At 20.8% G+C, this 21,912-nt stretch overlaps 2 protein-coding genes across 2 annotated transcripts; both read left to right on the forward strand.

The window, feature by feature from the left end:
- Window positions 1–1,034: 1,034 nt before the first annotated feature.
- Window positions 1,035–4,374, forward strand: LOC128955944 (nose resistant to fluoxetine protein 6-like). The gene is made up of 9 exons (XM_054301624.1): window positions 1,035–1,410; window positions 1,479–1,847; window positions 1,949–2,045; window positions 2,123–2,464; window positions 2,533–2,815; window positions 2,917–3,427; window positions 3,494–3,636; window positions 3,719–3,815; window positions 4,340–4,374. Exons 1-9 carry the CDS (start codon window positions 1,050–1,052, stop codon window positions 4,372–4,374), a joined length of 2,238 nt encoding a protein of 745 aa, XP_054157599.1. The 5' UTR covers window positions 1,035–1,049.
- Window positions 4,375–9,153: 4,779 nt separating this feature from the next.
- On the forward strand, window positions 9,154–21,912 carry LOC128955945 (uncharacterized). Its single transcript, XM_054301625.1, has 5 exons — window positions 9,154–9,270; window positions 17,918–18,173; window positions 19,321–19,677; window positions 20,157–20,279; window positions 21,728–21,912. Exons 1-5 carry the CDS (start codon window positions 9,154–9,156, stop codon window positions 21,910–21,912), a joined length of 1,038 nt encoding a protein of 345 aa, XP_054157600.1.

The following is a 21,912-nucleotide window of genomic DNA, read 5'->3' on the forward strand; positions in this document are numbered from 1 at the left end:
TTTTTAAACATAATACTTTTTAATAATATTTATTTAGACAGTAATATTATGAAATATAATAATTTAATTTAAATTTATTTATGTAATGTTAGTTAATTAAAATTTTGAAACGTGTATTAATAACTTAAATAATTCATATAAAATTTTAATGTCCTAATTAAAAAATATTTATTATTATTATTATTTATCTAAAATTAAGTGAATAAATATTTTTTATCATCATTTTTTTTATTTAAAAAAATTGATTATATTGTGCAACTCAACAATTTATTTAATAATGTTTCACTTATAAATAATTTGATAATGATTTAACATTTATAATTATAAAATTTATTATATATCGCAGCTATATGTCAACAAAATTTGGGACATTAGTTGGGATTTTTTAAAATTTAAATACAAAACTTTTACAAAACTTTCCTTTAGTTATTAATTAAATAATTTTTCCCAAAAAATCGGGTGAATAATAATATTAATAATATACTTATAAAAGTCTTATATAAAAGTTTGTATAAATGTTTTTTATTGAATATTTAGTGTTTAAACTCGTTATTGAATTGCATTTGTCATTAAAAAAAACAAATGATACAAATAATTAAAATCATGTATTGATTGTATTACTGATTACATGTTGTTTTAATTATCTTATATCTGTGTATTTCAAATTTTAATAATTTTAAATATTTTTTAAAAAAAAGTTAATATCAAAATAAAAATAATATCTACAATAGTTATTTTTTTATATAAAAAATAATATTTATCAATAACATTTGTAATAATGTAAAATGTCGGACTGTATAAACTTTTAAACTGTAAAAAATGTAGCAAAAAATATTGATGAAAAGTTATTTGAAATTTATATAAAATTTATAAATTTAATTATTAAATTAATATTTTTTTTAATAAATAAATTTAAAATCAATATAACTCATCTGAAATGTGATATATATGTATAAAATAAACATCTAATTAATAACTAATTAATGCTAAAAATGTCTATCAGTTAAATACTGTTTTTATTTAGAAATAGTTTCCATTATTTTTTAAACATGTTTTCACATATTTTCAAAATTTATTTAATTGTGATTCTGGTGTTGTTTGCTGGTAATACCTGTGCCGCCGATGCCGGTGCTAATATGGATGGCAATAGTGTTGGTGATAATTGCCGTCCATCTAATTCACCCGATAGTGTCTATTGTCAAAAATCAACTGTCAAACAGGTGTCGACAAATATCTATGACTTTATTGCCAGTTATGACTATTTTGAAAAACAATTACCAAAATATCTGATATCAAATGAATTCATGGATGAAATCAATGAATTGTCACAACATTTATCACCGAAATGTCTTTCATCTGTTCACACTATTGTCGCGGCTCTCAAACACCGGGAAAAATGGGCTCTAAATTGTGAGTTATTTTCAATTTATCAAAAATTTTACAATTAATTACTTTTATTTCTTTGAAATTTAATTAAGTTATTGAATCTATGGGTTCAATAAGCAATGGTATTGCACAAGAAGTGTTGACCAGTTTTGGTGATTATGACAAATGTCGATACATTGACAAACACAGAGACAATAATGATAATCAAAGCATTGGTGGCACTTATTATATGTTAAAAGTTGATATACCGTTATATTCAACAGTAAAAAACTATGAAAATTTGCCCGAAATGGCCATAAATCAGACACTAATTGCTGACCACAGAGTTATTGATAATCTCGAAATTGTGGCCAAAATTAATACACGAATTAACAGACAAGAGACTGATAGTGTCTTCCGATTGGGTGTCTGTTTGCCATCAGATTGTAGTCTCAATGATGTCCAGACAATGATTGATAAAAGTTTGTAATATTATTGATGATTATTATTATTATTATTATTTACATTAGTTGTTTCTAATTAATTTAAATAATTATTTAATTTACTTACTTTCGTTATACAGTTTTATTGTTAAAAATCAACACTAATGTTGACTTTCAAAGTGATTATAAATTGCAACAAAAAATGACTGAATTTGATGGCTTTCAACTCTTTTCAATGTATAATCACAACAATTATTTAAAAATTTTAATTACTTCATAACTAATTTGTTTTGTTTATTATTTTAATTATACAGTATATGTCTTACAGTTTTGTCAATTTTAGTGATTTTGGGCACATTTTTTGAGCTAAAATCTGATCAAACATTGGGTACTAATGAGACACTATTGAAGTCTTTTTCGGTGATATCCAACACAAAACAGTTGTTCACAAGTCATCAAAAATTTGTGTCAATTAATTCGCTAAGACTTTTGATGACAATTATTGTTTATTTGGCACACAATTACATATTTACGGCTACTATCGGTGTCCATACTATTCACGGCTATATGTCTTGTATACCGAAAATATTCATTGAAGGCAACAAACATTTCTTTATCAGAAGTAATCAAGTGATCGATGCTTTCTTTACATTGAGGTATACTATCACTACCCGAGTGATGGTTGGATGACATAAAAAAATTTGCTGTTATTTTATATTTGTAGCGGTTTTATGCTATCATATGTCTTGTTTGCCAAACTGGAAAAGTCGTCGGGAAAATTCAATTTCATTGCCTATTCAGTGGAACGGTATATACGCTTCTCTATACAAATGCTCGGTTCGCTACTATTTATTTATGTGTGTCCACTGTTTATACCGTCGGCGCCGCTGATGGCCGAAGGTCTCAATTGGCTGCTATTCAGCTGTAAAAGTAGTCAATTAAGTCATAGTTTTATGTTTGTCAGCAATTTTGATGATGTGATTACTGAAAACTCGTCACTCAATATAGTAATATAGCGATCATTATTATATTATTATATTAATAATTTATTATTTAGTTATTATTTTAAATAAATTATTAATAATAATATCAATTTGTATTTATGTAGTGCAACGTCCAGACATGGTTTTTGTCGGCCTCATTACAGTTGCATATAACGGCACCGATACTAATAATACTATACTACAAGAAACCACAACTAGTAAACCATATAACTGTTTGTGCTCTAGCATTGGCCACTGTAGTCAATATCGGTCCCTATTTGATGACTGATTTGAAGCCTTACTTTCCGATCACTACAGATACGCCAGTGGAGAGTCAGTTGGCAATTGTTAAATGGCTACACTTTACCACTAATGGCTATTTGACGCCATTTATTATTGGCATCTATTTTGGTTATCTGTTACGAAAACAGACAGCTTTTAGGCCAAAGCTAAACAAATTTCTATGGTTTACAAGTTTGTCATTCATAGCGACTGTCAATACTGTCAAATGTTTGTATTTTTTTCCCAACGAAAGTCCATCGCAACCATTGATACTGTTATGGTTTGCCGTCAGAAAAGTCATGTCCGGTGTTGGCTTCGGATGGTTATACTTTGCCCTGTGCTCTGACACTAAAAGTATTTAATAATTTAAGTGTTAATTGTAGTATCTGTTTATTAATTACTATATTTTTAAATATTAAGGTATTGTCTCAAAAGTATTGTCATGGAAAGGGTTTACACCACTGGCCAACCTATCGTTTGGTATATATTTATTGCATTTAATATTTGTTGTCAATCGGGTATTTTCCGTGAAAGATACTATTAAAATGACCGACAATTTAATGGTAATTATATTATTTTTTTTATAAAAACTTTAAGAATTTTTATTATTTATGCTATATTTACTGTAAATTATTATTTTTTTAGCTAAAAAATTTCTCAATTGATTTACTTATGGTAACTGCGATGTCATATATTTTTTACTTATTATACGAGTGTCCCATCAATAATATTATTACCAATGGTATCAATAAACTTGTCATTAAATATAGCAATAGTAGTAGTAATAGTAATAATAATAACAAAATTTCTAATATTGTTAATAATAATTATAATAATAACAATAACACCAGTAATAACAAAAAAATAAAATAAAAATCATTGAGTGTTTTTTGTTTTTTTTTAAAATTTAGATATAAATTTTTTAAATAGTCATTTTTCTATCTATAATATTTAACATTTAATTTTATTCAAGTAATTCATAAATATTTCATATATCTATCTTAATGTACAATTTATATAAACATTTATTATCGTTTTATAATTTTAGTTTTTCTTAATTGATTGTTATAATAAAGGAGAATGTAATTTATATAATAATTATAAACAAATAATAATTTTTGTTAAACAATTATTTTTTTAAAATAATAAATTTATTTTAACATATTTAGTTACAATGAATTGATTAAATTATTACACAAAAAAAGTTTAAAATATATTTTAATCAATGTATGTCTAATGTAGTGTAAAGTCTTTAACAATTTTTAGAAACAGTATCGACAAATAAACCAAAATCTATATAATTATTGATATTTTTATTATTATATAAATAATTAATAATATTAATAATTTTTGTTTGAAAAAAAAACATTTACTTACTTCATATGAACGAAAATAATTTATTATAAATAATTTCCAACACGAAAAACCAACCTTTCGCATACTAGTCCTTTCAATTAATACCAATAACTATATAAATATTATATAATAAAAAATAATTTTATTCAATGTTATTGAATAATTAAAGTATTATTTTTTCTTAAAAAATTACTTTGATTTTATGTTTGATTTTAATGGTATTCATAATGCAAACAAACAAATGATTTAATATTTTAAACGATTTGTTGGCTAATGAGTTGACCGACGCTGAAGTAAATACAATAAATATGAAAGCAATGGCAGAAAATGAGAAAACATATATTAGGATAACTTTTGGCACTGTATTCATAGGTATAAGACATATATTGTAGAGGAATATAACATCAGACGTACCAAAAGTTAGCCAAAAATATAGCAAAAATTTTGACCAATAAATAGTATTGTATTCATTAATTTCGGCAAACAAACAGTCAAATGATGAGATGAGCTCAGGTATCCTAAGCCGATATCTAGATTTGCCGTTTATATCAATTTGTCGATAAAGTGATTTCAATTTATACCGTAAATACAGACATAGGATGTAATAGTAAACTATCTGAAAGGTAACGACATTCCACCAGTAATAACACCAAACCATGAATAGCACAATATTGGGAATACCATAGAGTAGGGCATATCGGATAGGCATAACCATCAGATATGGCACCATAATAACTAATACAACCATAACCTGTATAACTAACTCATTGTTAAGTCTACAGTTCCAACACAAGTATTGCATTTGTTTGACTAGTTTGACAATTTGTTTGCCATCTGTTAGGCCTACGCTGACCGGTGTCACCAAACCGGAAATCATATGAAAAAAGTACAGAAATGTTGGTTTTATGTCATTCAAGTGATTCATATGAAATGTTAATTGCGATAATATTGCCAATAATGTAACCATTATAAAGTAGATATCGTTAATAGTTTTGGCACCAATAAAATAGCCCCAATCGCCAAACAGTGCAAACATTTGCCAATTTTTATCATCAATAAATAGACATGTAATTCGTTGCATTGAAAATATTACAAATATAACAAACATAAAAATTGGTTTATTAAACCATTTGCGCTTAATTTGATTGTTTCCCATATTATCGGCACTCAATCCGATACGATATAAATGAAATGCAGCCGATTTGTAAGCTATATTAGGCGGCAATCGTTTAGTTACATCCAAATCACTCATTATAATTAATTATATTTTTAGAGAGAGAGAGAGAGAGAGAGAGAGAGAGAGAGAGAGAGAGAGAGAGAGAGAGAAGTAATGTTTTAGTAAAAAACAAGAAAAAATAGTTACTTAATATTTTATTTTTGAAATTAAATTGTATTATCTATGACTTATACAGTAGATTTGCACCAAACAATTTAACAATTATACTGTATTTAATTATTATTATTATTATACTGCACTAAAATAATTATTTTTTGAATCAAGTTCATTTCTAATTACAATATGATTATAATGTTATTTATAATTTAATAGTTTATCAATAATTAGCAAATAAAGTTGATATATTTATTTGAATAAAAATAGAAATTATTCTTAATTATATTAATTAATTATTTTAATAATTATCAAATATAATAACTTAATATGAATAATTTCAAACTATTTTTAAGTCAAATATTTTTTTTTATAAATAAAATGAATATTTTTATTAAATTGTTGTATCTATAAATACATTTTATATATCATAAATGTATATTTTTTCTAAACTATTGATAGAAATATAGTTTTGCACTAATTTACAGTATACTAATCTAACTATAGATTATCAATTATGATTGTATTTTTATTAGAAAAATACAAAATTAACTTGTATTAAGATATTTAATATAAGATCAAAACTAATAATTTATTAATTATAAGCTAAAATTAACAAAAAAGTATACTAATATTTTTGACAAAAGTGAAGTTATGGCCGAGGCTCGAACCCGAACATTACTGCTCTGAGCTAAACACTCTACCACTTCCCTTACGTCTCTGTGTATTATATTATATAACACTTACTGATATAACTCATATTAAATGGTTTATAGCAGTGATCAAAATTAAACTTTATAAAACAAAATTGTACAAATAACCTAGTACATATTAAATGAGTAAGTGTTTGTCTAACTTACTCATTGTTTGTTATAAATTATGAAAATTACTATTAAATATCTGTTAAATTAGTTATGTTATATAAGTATCACAAAGTTATCATGATAACACTTAATTGTGATCACTGGTTTATAACCATATTATAGCTAATGTATAGAAATAGTTAATTATATAATTGATTTTTTACACATATGTTATATTAACGACATCAGTTGTTTCAAATTGTATTAATTACTAATTGTATTGATATAAACTACATAAATAACTATCAGTATGACGTGACGAAAGTGGTAGAGTGTTTGTCTCTGGGCAGAAATGCCCGGGTTCGAGCCTCGGCCATAAGCTCACTTTTGCTAAAATAATTGTCAATTATTTTTTGTTTAATTCAAATTTCAAATTGTATAGATTGTACAGTACAAACATTATTTATTAATAAAATTTATCTATTATTTTATTTTAAACATAAAATTAAATTCTATTAAATTGAATTTTATATAACTAGTAAATTGTATAGAATTATTATATTTTAATGATAATAAAAGCATAAAATAAATTAAAAACATTTTTATAATGTAATAAATCATAATTTAAGTCAACCAACTTATAGTATGGTATATAACATAGACTACATAAAAATGATTATACAAATAATTATTAATTAATTTTAATTTTAATACACATTATTCATAAACATTATAAACTAAATAATAAATGCTAAATATAGCATTTATTTCAATTTTCTTATTATCCAGTTTCATAAATATTTTTTTTTATTATGCGTTTAACTAAATTTCAAACTAATCTACATATTTCTCATATAAAACCACCTAAAATAATGTGATAAAATAATGCTATAATTAAAAATTTCATATTTCATAAAAACGTGTTGAAACTTTTAGCGCAATATTAAACACTAATTTGTGCTCAAAATAAAAAATAATTAAAAAATATATATAATTTTTGAAATTATTTTTATCTTGTTTTTTTGTTGCTTTGATAATAATTTAAAATTATGTCAATTTTCATTAATATTGTTAGACATATATTTATAAACAATATAACATATATGCATTTGTTTTAATGTGCATATAATACTAATGAATCATTAGTAATGATAATAATAAGTTTTTTTCACAAAAAAAACTAGAAAAATGTTATATATTTTGTTGTTTTTATCTGTTTTTCAGCAATGGTTTGTAGTGTAATTTTTGTTGAAAATAACAACAAAATTATAGCCAAAAACCATATTAGACAACAATATCTGCTTATAATATACTGTATAATAATAACTTATAAGTTATATTTTGTAAGTAAAATACAATATAATAAATATTGTTATATTTCAATTTAAGTTTTTAAAAATTATTATAAAACTTTAACCTAGTTTTTCATCTCAAATAAAATAAAAAGTTAAGACCAACGATAACAATACAAATAAATGCTTCAAAAAAAATTGATAGCAATAATACTGTACCAGAAATAGTAAAACTGATGACTACTCGGTTGGAGGTCTTATATGAGAGGTTTAAGTTTGGGGTAATAATTGTGAGCTCAGCTGTAAAACTATATATATATATATATATATATAAACATCAATGAATTTCCTGTTGCCTTATATATTGACTAACAATAGCCAATTGATTTTAATTGATTTTTACACTAATATTTTCTCTTATTTTGATAACTATATAAAACTTTCTTAAATCTTTTTAATAAATTATATAATATTAATATATACAGTATATATATATACGCAGACAGTATATTGTATTAGTAATATTGTAATAATAATAATAATAACAACAATAATAATAATAACAATACAGTACTAATAATAATGCTTAAATATTATAAAAATTTTAAACATGTACTTATAGTTGATAAAAGAGTTAAAATATTATTATATATAAAGATTTAGTTTTAAATTTACATTAAAACCTCTATTAGCTCTCTCTCTCTCTCTCTCTCTCTCTCTCTCTCTCTCTCTCTCTCTCTCGACTTTTGTAAATCTAAAAAAAAGTTTGAAAATATAAGAGACCGGTCATAAACAAGGACTGGTATATTATATACTATTATATACAGTATTATGATAACAACACTACCACTCTGTTTGTATGTGTGTGCGATAAAATTGGTTTCATTTGAAGAGTAACTCTCGTTAAAACCGGTCTATATATTAGACACAATATATATTATGAGAAAACTTTTTGATTATATTTTTTAGTAAAAATTTATCTATTTTTTGTGTGAAAGCTTTGAATAGTATTATATTATTTTGTAAATATTACAAATCAATATTTTTATCATCAAAATATTTTTATATTGTGTAATTATTATAATCTTTATCTTCAATATATGATTTTAATCTCAATGTTACTAAAAATACAGTATGTTTTATATATATGTATATAATTTTCATTGACTTACATTTGAAGTTTTAAAAAAATCAATTACAAAACAATAATTATTAATATTGGAAAAAATTAATATATTGTTATAAAGTTTATTTATATATAAAAAAGACTTGGATTTTTAAAAAATATATCAAAAAATTATGATAAGTCGACGTAAAATACTGTATCAAACGGGTGCTGTCGGCGATGGCCAGGAGTTTAGCGATATCTACCAGTGCGACGGCGATGTTTGGTTTAGTTTGAATAAGTTTATTGAGGTTTGTTTTACACCATATTTACAATTATTATTTATAAAATAACATTTAGCTATAACATCAATATATTATTTTATACAGTATATACTGTATATAAGCGCTAATTAAAATGTTATCTAAAATAATTAGTCAAAAATCATTGACTTGACGTGCATTTAATTTTACTGTTTTTCAAATTTCAAATCAATTGTCTATAAAAAAAATATTTATATTTATATAATTTTTTCTATAAGCTTAACAAATCAATTATTATTCAATATTTTTTGTATTATGTTATATTTTAATTGAAATGTCAAGTATTACTTAAGTTGTAAAATTGATTTTAAAATATTAATATAAGCAGTAAATAGAGTATTAGTTCAATTAATATTGAATCAATATATTTGCATTTTAAGTACGTTTTTTTTGTTGCTAAATTCAATATCATAATTAGCAATATATTTTATAGTATATTAAAAAACTATTAAACCTAATATATATATATATTTTTAAATATGACATGTCTATTTTTATAACTTCTATACAAACATTTAAATTTAATGAAAAAATTGTTTTTAGAAAAAAAAAATTCTAATAAAACTATTTTGTAATATTACTTATTAAATTACAATAATTCAATTTTGACAATAAAATTGTATTTTAATCTAAAATTTAACCTAAAAATAGAAATTATGGTAAATAATACATGACATTTGATTTGTTTAAAATAAAAATCTAAAACTAATAAATCACTAACAAATATAATTTTGTTGTCTATTGAAAGTAATTATTACCGTAAAATTATTTTATTAAACATAAATATGAAATAATGTAAAACATTTTTATTTACAAATTTGATAGTTAAGATATAAAAATACAATTAAGTTAAAATTAGAAAATTTATTTTTCAATATAATAATTATTATTAGCTAATAAAAGTACAACAACAACAATACTGTATAATAAAGTTTTTTTTAAAAATAATTATTTAAATAAATTTTTAGAAATAAAAGTGAACATAAAATTTTATTTCTTTTATATATATAATAAACGCATTGATGGTTAATAAGTGAGACCAATGTATTTAATGTGTTAAAATTAAATTACAGTTATTTTTACACACAATTTTATTATTATTATTATTAATAGTTTTGTTATTGTTGTAACAAAATTTTATAGTATGGTATTAACTTTTACCAATAGATTTTCAATTTTGATTTTTTTAAACTAAATATTTGAGCACAAAGTGTGACCAAATTATAGCTCTTATATAATATTTGCAACAATTATGGATATTACAGACAAATTATTTATTATTATTATAAATTATAGTATATTATGAATATTTATATTCACGAATTAATTTGTAAATGTGATTGATTTTGTAAAATAAATTTTCGTTATTTTATTATTATCTTCTCTTTTTTTGTTAAAAATATTTCTATACAACTGTTTCATATTGTTTAATAGTATTTCAATATAATATATATATAATTTATCATCCATTATATGTTGTATTGATATTGTAATTACACTACAGATTATTACTAATAAAATATGATTTTAAATATATTTTAATTGTTGGTTATTCAGGAAAATCAAATAAAATTTTATTTTAGTACAATTTTGTAAATAACAATTATTGTTTATTGAGATTTTAAAAAATACAATTATATAGTATAATCAATTGCATAAATTATTATTATAAAATAACTTTTAAAAATTTATTTAAAATATATAAAATTTTATTACTAAATAATACAAGTGTTTCTTCAATTGTTATTATGTTTATTATTATTATTAATATAATTTTTATTTAAATAACTTGTAATTTGTGGTTTCTAAATATAACCCAAAAACAATAATTTAATCGCTGATTAACAATATAAAATAAATCTAAATATGAATACAATTTTATTGACACATTATATTTTATTTGTTAAATAAAATGCATTTTCGGATTAAAAAGGTTTGGTTACTATATGTGTGGCTTTAAATTTTGTTCAAATTGTTTTTTTTATTTTTAAAAAATGTAATTTATTAAATATTATTTTTTTTAATTTTATATCTGTTTAAATATACAAGTCTATTGAAAATTTTAAAAAATACAGCCAACAGGCGTATCCTATTAATACTGTATACAGTATATACCGTTATATATAAAAACCAATAGATTATATATAATAGTAATTATTTTAAAGCAAAAGTATATTTAACCGATAAACTAATGACTAAATATTTAATTAGTTTTTATTTATATTTTGTTGATGTTTATAGATATTATTTTTATTTTAAATAAATTACTTAAAAATTTATAGTTAAAAACAATATATATTGTATATATTGATTTATCTGATAAATGATATTTTAAATTGATGTTTATGATTATGTAAATGTAAATGTTTATGTAAATTTTGTTTGTGTGTATATACACATAATTTTAAACTAACAATAATAATAATAATAATAAAAATTATGACAATTAAAGTACTGGGGTTAATAAAGCCGGTAGTAATTAATATTTTTTACATATTAATGAGTTGTAAAATATATTTACAATATTATATATATATATATATATATATATATATATATATATATATATATATTTAAATAAAAACTAATAATTATGATTTGTATGATATTTAATGATATTGTTATATAAAGGATAAATACTTTTGTTTCGTAATTAGTTGTTTTGTATATAATTTAAGTAAATTAGTTCAACCTTTTGGCATCTCTCTCTCTCTCTCTCTCTCTCTCTCTCTCTCTCTCTCTCTCTCTCTCTCTCTCTCTCTCTCTCTCTCTCTAAAATGTTAGCAATTAATAACAATTACTATTACAGCTTGTATTGAAAGTAATACTGTTTAAGATTTGTTGCTTAAAGACATAAACACATAATTTATTTTTTTTATCAGTTTTAACCGATAATTATAATACAAATAATTGGATAGATATTGACACAAAACGTTTAGATAAAAAGAAAGTTGAAAATAATCTAATAATATAACAAAAAACACACAACTATTTATGTTTAATTTATTTGAAAAATGTTTGTTACACTGTATTAACAAATTGTATTTAAAAATATAATAATATAAGCATTAATTAATTTAAGGAATTGCTAAAACCAATTATAAATTTAATAAATCGCCAATTTTCTAGCTTTAAACTATGAAAATTTGTATATTAATTGATAATTTAATTTGTTTTATATAAATATAAAATATTTTTTTTACAAACACATATAGTGTAACTGTAATATAAATATAATATTATATATATATATAATCGATAGTTACTATTATTTTTTACTATATTTATATTATAATTGAAAAATATATTATTTTTAATTAAAAAGCTTATTCAAGTCAATGCACTTTTTATTTAATTATAAAATTATTGATGATAAATATTTAATTTAATTTTCAGATTTAATCTTCTAATTTATAATCTAATTTTGGATCATTTTTTTATATAAAAAACTATAGTTTTTATGTGTGTCTGTGTTTATAAAACTAAATTCAATAATTACACTCAAAATGACAAGTATATCATTATTACATTTCAAACTTACCATTAATTATTAATATACAAGTCTTTGTCAATATATATATATATATATAATACAGTATAACCTCAATATCAATAAGTTGGTGACAAGTATATAGTGTGTCAATTGGTTGTATTAACAATTAATTATCATGTTTAACAGTTAATCTGATTTTTAAAAAATGTGTAATTTTTTTTAACTATTTTACTAAAATAATATTACAATATCTATTAAACTGTTTAATTAATTATATATTTACCACTTTTTTCAATATGCGTGCTTAACTAATATGTTACTATTAAATTAATTAAAAATAAAGTATTTATGTTTTTAAAAAAATATTTAAATTTAATTCTGTATAATAATTAATCATTTTCAGAAAATTTTCATAATGTCAACAAAATAAATGATACCATATCTTTTTATTGAATAATATGTATAATACACTGTATTTAAAATAATTATTTAATATATTTTATAACCATATATAATTGCTTAATTATAAAGTTATTGTTTTTTATGAAAATTAATTATAATAATTTGCAAATGTCATGATGGACATCATGTTTTTTTTAAAATAAAACTATAAGAAAATTTTTAATAAATATAATATAATATTTAAAATATTAACAATTATAATAACTATTAAAAAATAATAATATATTAATTCATATTTATGCTAATATACAAATAATTTATATAATAATTAACAAAAGATTATCATTAAGTATAATTATATTTATTTAAAATAAATTTTATTTATAAATATGTTTAATGATTTTCAAAACACTTTAGTTTAATTAAACTTTAAACTTACAATTGTATACATTTTATAATACTTTATTATTTTGATAATATTTCATTTGAATTGTTTTTATAATTACTTATTAGTTACATATAATTACTTTAGTTTAATAATTATTTAAATAGTTGAGTAGTTCTGTAAATTAATTTATTAAAATTGATATTATTATAAATATTAATAATATATATAAAGTAAATTATATACTGTATTAACTATTTTTCTTTATTAAAATCATTCAAAAGTCAATAATGTATTCATATATTTTTATGATTTACAACATATATTTGACACAATTATAAATTCAAATACATAATACAGTATATATATATTAATTTATACTATTTTTTAAATACAATATATTTTGTAATATAATAATTATTTGTCTAATACTGTCATAAAATTGCTATAAATAAATTGAAATAAATTGAAAACAAAATAAGCCATTAATCAATCATATTTTAAATAAGAATAATACAAATCATAAAAGGTTTTAAATTACAGACAATAATTGATTTTGAAATGAAAATCAATTATAAGTACCAAAAAATATGTTTTGGTTTTACATTTATGGCAATTACAACCATAATTTAAATTTATAAAATAAATAAATAAATACACTTTAAAATTTAAAGTCTAAATAAATGTTAAAATTTTATTTTTATAATAATAATAATTATTATTATAAACTCTGTTTTTAGTAAAAACCATTTAACTCTCGTATATATTAAATGAAATGAATATAATATTTTAAATTAAATTATAAAAATAAAAGCAAACAAAACAACAAAAATGTGAACTAGTTTTTTGAGAGAAACGCTTTAAAACAATAATAATAATATTTTTAGCAAAATATATATATATATAGTATAAAATTTTAATATAAATTAAAAAAAAGTTTTACTTTAAGCCAAAATCTCTATATAAAACTTAAATAACTTTTATAGAAAAATAAAGATAAATTAAAAATTGTTACTCAATTGTGTTCATTATTTTTAATCACCAAAAAAGATAACAATCCTTTTCTTCAAAAAAAACTTAAATAGGATTTTTCATATATTTTTTAATAATAATAATACTAAAATTGAATATATTATATTTGATATTGAAAAAAATTCAATGCAAAATTCCAAGTTTTTCGCCCAAAATTAAATAAAATATATCGATACTATAATATAATATAACTGTTTAAACATATACTGTATATATATAAACTTTTTTTTTGCATAATAAATAAATTGTGTTTTTAGTACATGTATGGCATAAATGTTAAACAAATAAATAATTTTCATAGACATAAATTTATTTATTTATTTAGTTTTTTAAAACAAACAAATAATAATAATGATGACAATTATAATGTCTTGTTAGACATTTGTAGTAACTATTTGTAGGTAATATAAATGATTAATGAATGTCAAACAAAAAAACATGATTTTAACATTTATTACTATATTATATTAAAATATATGTAAACTATTATATTTGATAATATTAGTTACACTCATTATATAATTGGGTTCACAACCATTGCTCTATAATAATAATAATAATGGTTAGAAAATATGTAATTATAGTAGAAAAACATTAAATTCTTGTTGTTATTACTATTGTTATTGTTGTTTGAATTTTATTTTATACTATTTTATATATATTATGTATATATAAATTTATATAAATGATATTATTGTTAAGTGTTTTTTCTTGACAATCATCTCCTAATTCCCATAAATATCACAAACAAACAAAAAAAAAATTATTTTGTTATCTCCTATTTTTTTGATGATTACAAACATGAGCTTAATATTAAATGATGTTTTATTTCACTCTTTTATCGTATTAATATACAATTGTATATACAGTATATATATATATATATATATATATTGTATTAAAACATTTAAATTTAATATTGTTTATAGAATAATATAGTTATTATTTATTTATACAGTATATATATATATACTTATATTATTACAATTACTCTAATATAGTAAGAAATTTCTCGCATTTTTTCGGTGTTACTAATTATAATTGAATTAATTTTTTTTATTATTATTATATATGAAATTCAAGGCTCTTATCATGTGATAAATAATTAATTTGCATTATTATTAAACATATAATCAATTAATGTCAACAACAATAAAACAAATTTAGTTTAGTTTTAATCCTTGAATACAAAGTCCAGACAAAATTTTTTTTTTAATAATTTTAATTTGTATGAAATATTATTGTTATAATCACATTGTAATCAAATCTTAATTGATAGCAAACTTTATTTTTTTAAAACAATATATGCAGTTTATACTATTGAAATATAGATAACTCATATTAAAAAAAATAGTATAATAATATAATATTCAATAGTTAATTTTATACTTTAATTATTATAATATTTTTCTAATTTTTCTAATAATATCACTTTAGATAATACGGTGTGAAATCTTTTTTTACTATAATATGATTTGAATAATCACCCTGACCTCCAAGTGCTCACAATAGTATATCTAAACAACAAAAACGTATAGTTTTTTTCAAAAATAATATTAACATATCATCTGACAAAAAACACATATTATTCCCATATTATAAATTAAAATTCAATTAATATACATACAATTATTAGTAGTACTATATTATACATTTAAATTTCAATTATTATTTAATTATGATTTTTTTTGTCTGAAAATAACTGGAAAATTGTTTAACACGTTTATAAAAATGTTTGCCGAAATTTTTTTAAAAAAATTTATACAATTTTTCTGCTTAACATTTATTAACTGTTTGTGTAATTGTTGAGAGAAAATGTGTCTTTTTTTGAGATGAGATGTGTGTCCTATAAGACATAATTCATAGTGAAAGAGGTCAATGAGTCCGATACCTGTATTATATATATTATATATACCATATATTGACTCCATGTGCCCCATAACTGTCCATTAATCCTTATATTTATATGCCCTTCAAAAATAACTATTATTTTGTTGTTATTATTATTTTATTTTAAAAATATGCTATAATATTGTTCGTTAAACAACAAACACATACAAAACATCATATATATATATATATCTCTCTCTCTCTTTCTCTTTTTATTATAAAAATAAATTTTATACTAAATTTAGTAACAATTGTTAATATCATAGAATAAAAGCAAAATTTTTTAGAAAAAATAATCGAAAATTATAGAAAAAAATTCAACAATAAAATAGTCACAAAAATAAGAAATTAAATCATGAAATTTCTCTTCAAAAAAAATATAAATAAAAAATATAAATAATAATTTATATACAGTACATATTTTGCATAATATATTAAATTTGATTTTATTATAAAAATATTTTTAATCCTTTTATTACAGCATTATTACATCACGTATTTGTAATATTCAAAAAATAAATTACTTCAATAGCAAATAATATACAGTTTATTATTATTATGAAGTTTTTTCCCTTAAATATATTTATTGCAAAGTTATGGTTAAATTTGTTAGTAAATTATTTTGAATAAATAGTAATTATAAAAAAATTATAATAATAACTAAATAATAATAAACAAACATTTAATAGTGCATATAATGATTTAACGTGTAAACTAATTTTATGTTACACATATTTTTATGATTATTATTTGTATTTTGTTGTGCATATAATGTATAGTGTTTGTAACATCAATTTATTATATTTAATGTAAGATATAACAATATATTATAAAATAAAATAAAATACCATATTGTTAAAAAAAATTAATTAATAATAGATAAATGCAAAAAAGATAAATAATACTAAAATTATTATTATTGATTTGATAGCAAACTGTATCTGTAATAATACTAATAACATAAGTGTAACAAAAAAATATTATAACTATTATATTTTTTAAGGGTCTATCTATCACACCATTAATGCCACACAAGTAGATACTGTAAATAATAATAATAATAATATAGTTTAGTATTAAATAGATTTTTAAGGTTAATTGTAATATTTATAAAAATTTAGTTTTATAATGATTGTAAAGTTATAAAAAAATATTTTCAAATAATTTGTAACATATGGTTTAAACTAAAATAATATTATGTGATTAACGATTAAGTTTTTTTGATGTCTTAAAAATAATAAATTATTTTTTTAAAAATCATATCTGACTGCTAAAAAATTATACAAATAATATATCTGTATAAATTTATAATTATTAAATATTATACATTATATAAAATACAGAAAATTAAATTATTACAGTTTTTTATGTTAAATATTATAAAAGTAAATAAATACAATAATGAAAAAATAACAATTATTTATCATAATTAGGATCATATACTGGAAGTGTTGAAGAAATGGGACCAAATTGATGACGAGATTTGGGCCAAAATCATATGTATGGAGCGTAACCATCGAGTGGCCAAAGCGTACGCCCGATCGGCAACATTACAGGTCAATGGCTCGGATCAAGGGTTTAGTGACTCTCATATCGGACTCAATGGGTTTACCAATGCTAGGGATAAGCGTCTGAATTATGTGCGACAGTATGTCAGGCAAGGGATACGGCTTAAAGTTGAACAGTCGGGTCAGTAGTCATATATTATGGGTTATCAAGTTTTCTATTATAATTACATTTATTATATATAATATATAATATCAATCACATTTATATAGTCTAAGTTTTATTATTGTTAACTATTAAATAATTATTTTATAATTTTTAGTTAAACTATTAAATATATTTTTTTTGTATGACATAAAATAGAAATTATATTTTTGTTATTATAATAATAGCAACTATTAGCTCATTAAATGACTAATAATTCATATATTTTTCATATTTTACAAAATTTATTATTCATAACAATTTATTGAAAGAAGAGAAACAAAAATTAATTGACATTTATTTTTGGAAATATAATTTAGTTTTGATCACAATTTATTATTAAAAACAACAACAAAAACTAAAAAAATCCTTAATTTAAATAAAAATAATAATTTCTTTATATATATACTATTATTTATTGGTGTTGATTATGATATATGAGTTGAAAAACATTTTATTTTTTTAAAACCTTAACTATAACTATAAGGGAGCCATCAATCGTTACGCTTAAACCAACTCATATAAAAATGGCATATATTGTTATAAGATATTTTAAAAAATATGTATATTATTAATTTTGCCACAAAAATAGCTATTTATAAAAAATGTGTTGCTCATTATACTAGCTTATTATTATTATTATTATTATTATTATTTAAAATAATACATTATTCATTTGAATAATATTTGGCATTTTTTTATTATTTATTTTTTGATATATTTATATGTATTACACATATATTTATTATAATTATTATTACTATTATTATTCAATTCATTTTTTCTGCTGTTATGAAAATGCATTCAATTTCATGAATATATGAATGAATTATTGTTTGAAAACTCATACAAGAATTTTAATTATTACCATAAATTATAAATATTTTTTTGTTTGTTATTATTATTATTTTTAAATAACTATAACAATATAAAAATAATTATAAAAGTTTCTATAAATAACTCTATGTATTGTCAAGTTTATTTTATTAGGATAAATAAAAAAATATTATTTTGAAAAGTTAGTTTTCTTAAAATTTTATTTTTATTTTGTAACAAAATTTATATATATATATATTAAATTCACATTAAATATTATACTAACAATTGTTTGATCATATAATTACAGGCGATATCATTATTGAAAGACTAAACAAGAGTAGCGTTTTTGTAAAAAAGTTTGACAACCTGTCCACCACTACTACCACTGCCGGCATTACTGGCCCTAACCTAATGGTCGCCAATCATCAGAGTATAGCTTTAGACTATCAGAAACCGGTAAAACTGTTTGATATGAAGCGCTTCCGGTTGGATGTGATCCAGGAGTTGGCGACCGCTTCATATCCCGACCGTAAATACTTGGAGCGCAAGTGTGTGTCGAGTGTAGCCTTTGTCAGGGATTCGCCGCATATTTTGCAAACACCGATCTGGTGTCTGGTCATCAATATCTTAGCACTGGATCTGTTAAAATCCAGACTAACAACACGTACGTACGCGGCCTGACATGTCTATCAAAAAAATATCACTTTGCATTGCATGACTTTCCCACATAAATCCTAAATATAACTTATCTTTCCTTATATCGATTAACACCTAAAATGCCAATTCCTAAGCTATTTTGTTTTTCCTGATAATTAATGTCAAATATATTTCAAGGCTTACCCCACACACACACACACACACACACACACACACACAACCTATCTATCACTTTGAAAGAGTAGTAAAACATTGACTTTCATTTCAATCATTTTATTTTTTGTTTAATTTTTTTCTCACGTTTTATTTTGCTTTATATAAATTTATATATTTCATTGCTTTAGAAAATTCAATTTTATGCCAATCTTTGAACAAAAAAACCCATTTATATTTAATTCAAAAATATCTAATAACCCTATTATTAAATAATAATATTATTGACAATTTTTTTTAATTTCTTATTTCCTCTTTTATATATAACTATAGCAATCAAATGTCTGCAACCATTGAGAACCAATAAGTCGTTGTCTGATGATGTGAAAGCCCTGAGCTCTGTGGGCACCGATCATCAAACAGTGATTGACAGCCATAACAAGGATATCACTTACGGTTTGGCAAAAAACGATTATAACATCTATAGTAATAATAATAATAAAAGTAATCATCAAAATATCAATAAAAACTACAATAAATACAACAACAATAATGCTAACAATGATAACATCAATAATAATAATAACAATAAAAGCTCTAATAATAATCAATTGTTATCGAGTTTACCAAACACTAAGACAACATTCATTGATGATTATAACAACTCTTTAGATGACATTAACAGTTTGTATCCTATTTTATGCTTATGTTTCATATTATTTAATAATTTTATCTCTCATTTTAATAATAAATGAAATTTTATTTTTATTGTTGATTAAGAATTATGTTATGACAGAAAAAATCTTAACTCTATTATTATTATATCATATAATATCTATAGTTTTGAAAAATTTTGATGATTGTTACAAATTTAGATTTATTTAGATTTTTATAAAAATAAAATACTGAGTATATTATATTTAAAATATTATATTTAAATTATTATATTTCGTTATACACCCATTTATAATGCCCACACATATAATGCCATTTATGATAGTGAGAGGCAATCAAAATGATAACAAAATTAGTGTATCTCTTGGGATAATCATGTGTTGATAAGTCATGAAATGGGAAACTACTACAGGAATAGCCCTTTCCTATTGTATTAAAAAAAGTTTTTATTTTTTTGTTTGAATAATTGATATATTTTTTATAAATCTTAAGTATATAACATTGTTATACAAAATACCGTATATTAACATTATGGTTTAATTTTTTAGGCACTTAATATAGCATATATTATATTATATATATCTTTATTACGATGATCTAGATTTATAATAATAATTATTATTATTATAATTGTTTATCAGAAATATTATAATATTATTTCTATTATTAAACAATTACGCTAACTCTTAATAAACCAAAATTTTATCATTTGGGAAATTGAAATATATAAGTTTTAAAAAAATATTTTATTTTTGTTATTATCTCAACACTAATTATATACTATTTTAACTTTAAATATATTTACTTAACATATATCATAACATAATATTAATAATAATAATAACAATTTATAAAATCTACTATACTATTAACTTATATACAAAGTATTGCATTAATATTTATTACACACTATTACTTATACCAATATATCTCACTAACTATAATAAAAATATCATTAAGAAAAATCTTTTATATATATATTAAATGTTTGTTTTGTTAATATAGTTATATATTATGTTAATATGTTATATAAGTTTTTTCCCAAATGATTTAGTTTGATGTATATTACGGGACAATGCAATAAATATGTAATCCTTGACCTCTATTTTGTTGTGTATAACAAACAATAATAGACACCACTTTTTCTCATAATATATAATTCATATAATATTATTACGAGTATATAAATATCATTATTTAAAAAATATATTTTTGTTATAAATTATTAGGCGATTTATATTACATGGGAATCAAAGCCCGTTTCGCCAATTCAGCCAAAAGTCGGGCATCATTTGCCTTTCCCTTTGAGTTGAGGTCACGATCGACCAATTCAGACGATTTGTGTACTAAAAGCAAATCAGATGAGGGCCGGTATGTCGACATTAAACTGGATATCATTGGTTTGAGTCATTGA

Source organism: Oppia nitens, unplaced genomic scaffold (assembly GCF_028296485.1).
Source record: "Oppia nitens isolate AA-2021 unplaced genomic scaffold, nextdenovo-longstitch-racon4-pilon3 scaffold2_pilon_pilon_pilon, whole genome shotgun sequence".
Lineage (NCBI taxonomy): Eukaryota > Metazoa > Arthropoda > Arachnida > Sarcoptiformes > Oppiidae > Oppia > Oppia nitens.

Bases quoted from the DNA above. Each gene is read 5' to 3' on its own strand.
- LOC128955945 (XM_054301625.1), top strand. From the start codon at position 9,154: ATGATAAGTCGACGTAAAATACTGTATCAAACGGGTGCTGTCGGCGAT. The intron at 9,271-17,917 runs GTTTGTTTTACA...TATCATAATTAG, and splicing joins GTTTGAATAAGTTTATTGAG to GATCATATACTGGAAGTGTT. The intron at 18,174-19,320 runs GTCAGTAGTCAT...ATATAATTACAG, and splicing joins GCTTAAAGTTGAACAGTCGG to GCGATATCATTATTGAAAGA.
- LOC128955944 (XM_054301624.1), top strand. From the start codon at position 1,050: ATGTTTTCACATATTTTCAAAATTTATTTAATTGTGATTCTGGTGTTG. The intron at 3,428-3,493 runs GTATTTAATAAT...TTAAATATTAAG, and splicing joins CCTGTGCTCTGACACTAAAA to GTATTGTCTCAAAAGTATTG. The intron at 3,816-4,339 runs GTATCAATAAAC...AACAATTTTTAG, and splicing joins CAATAATATTATTACCAATG to AAACAGTATCGACAAATAAA.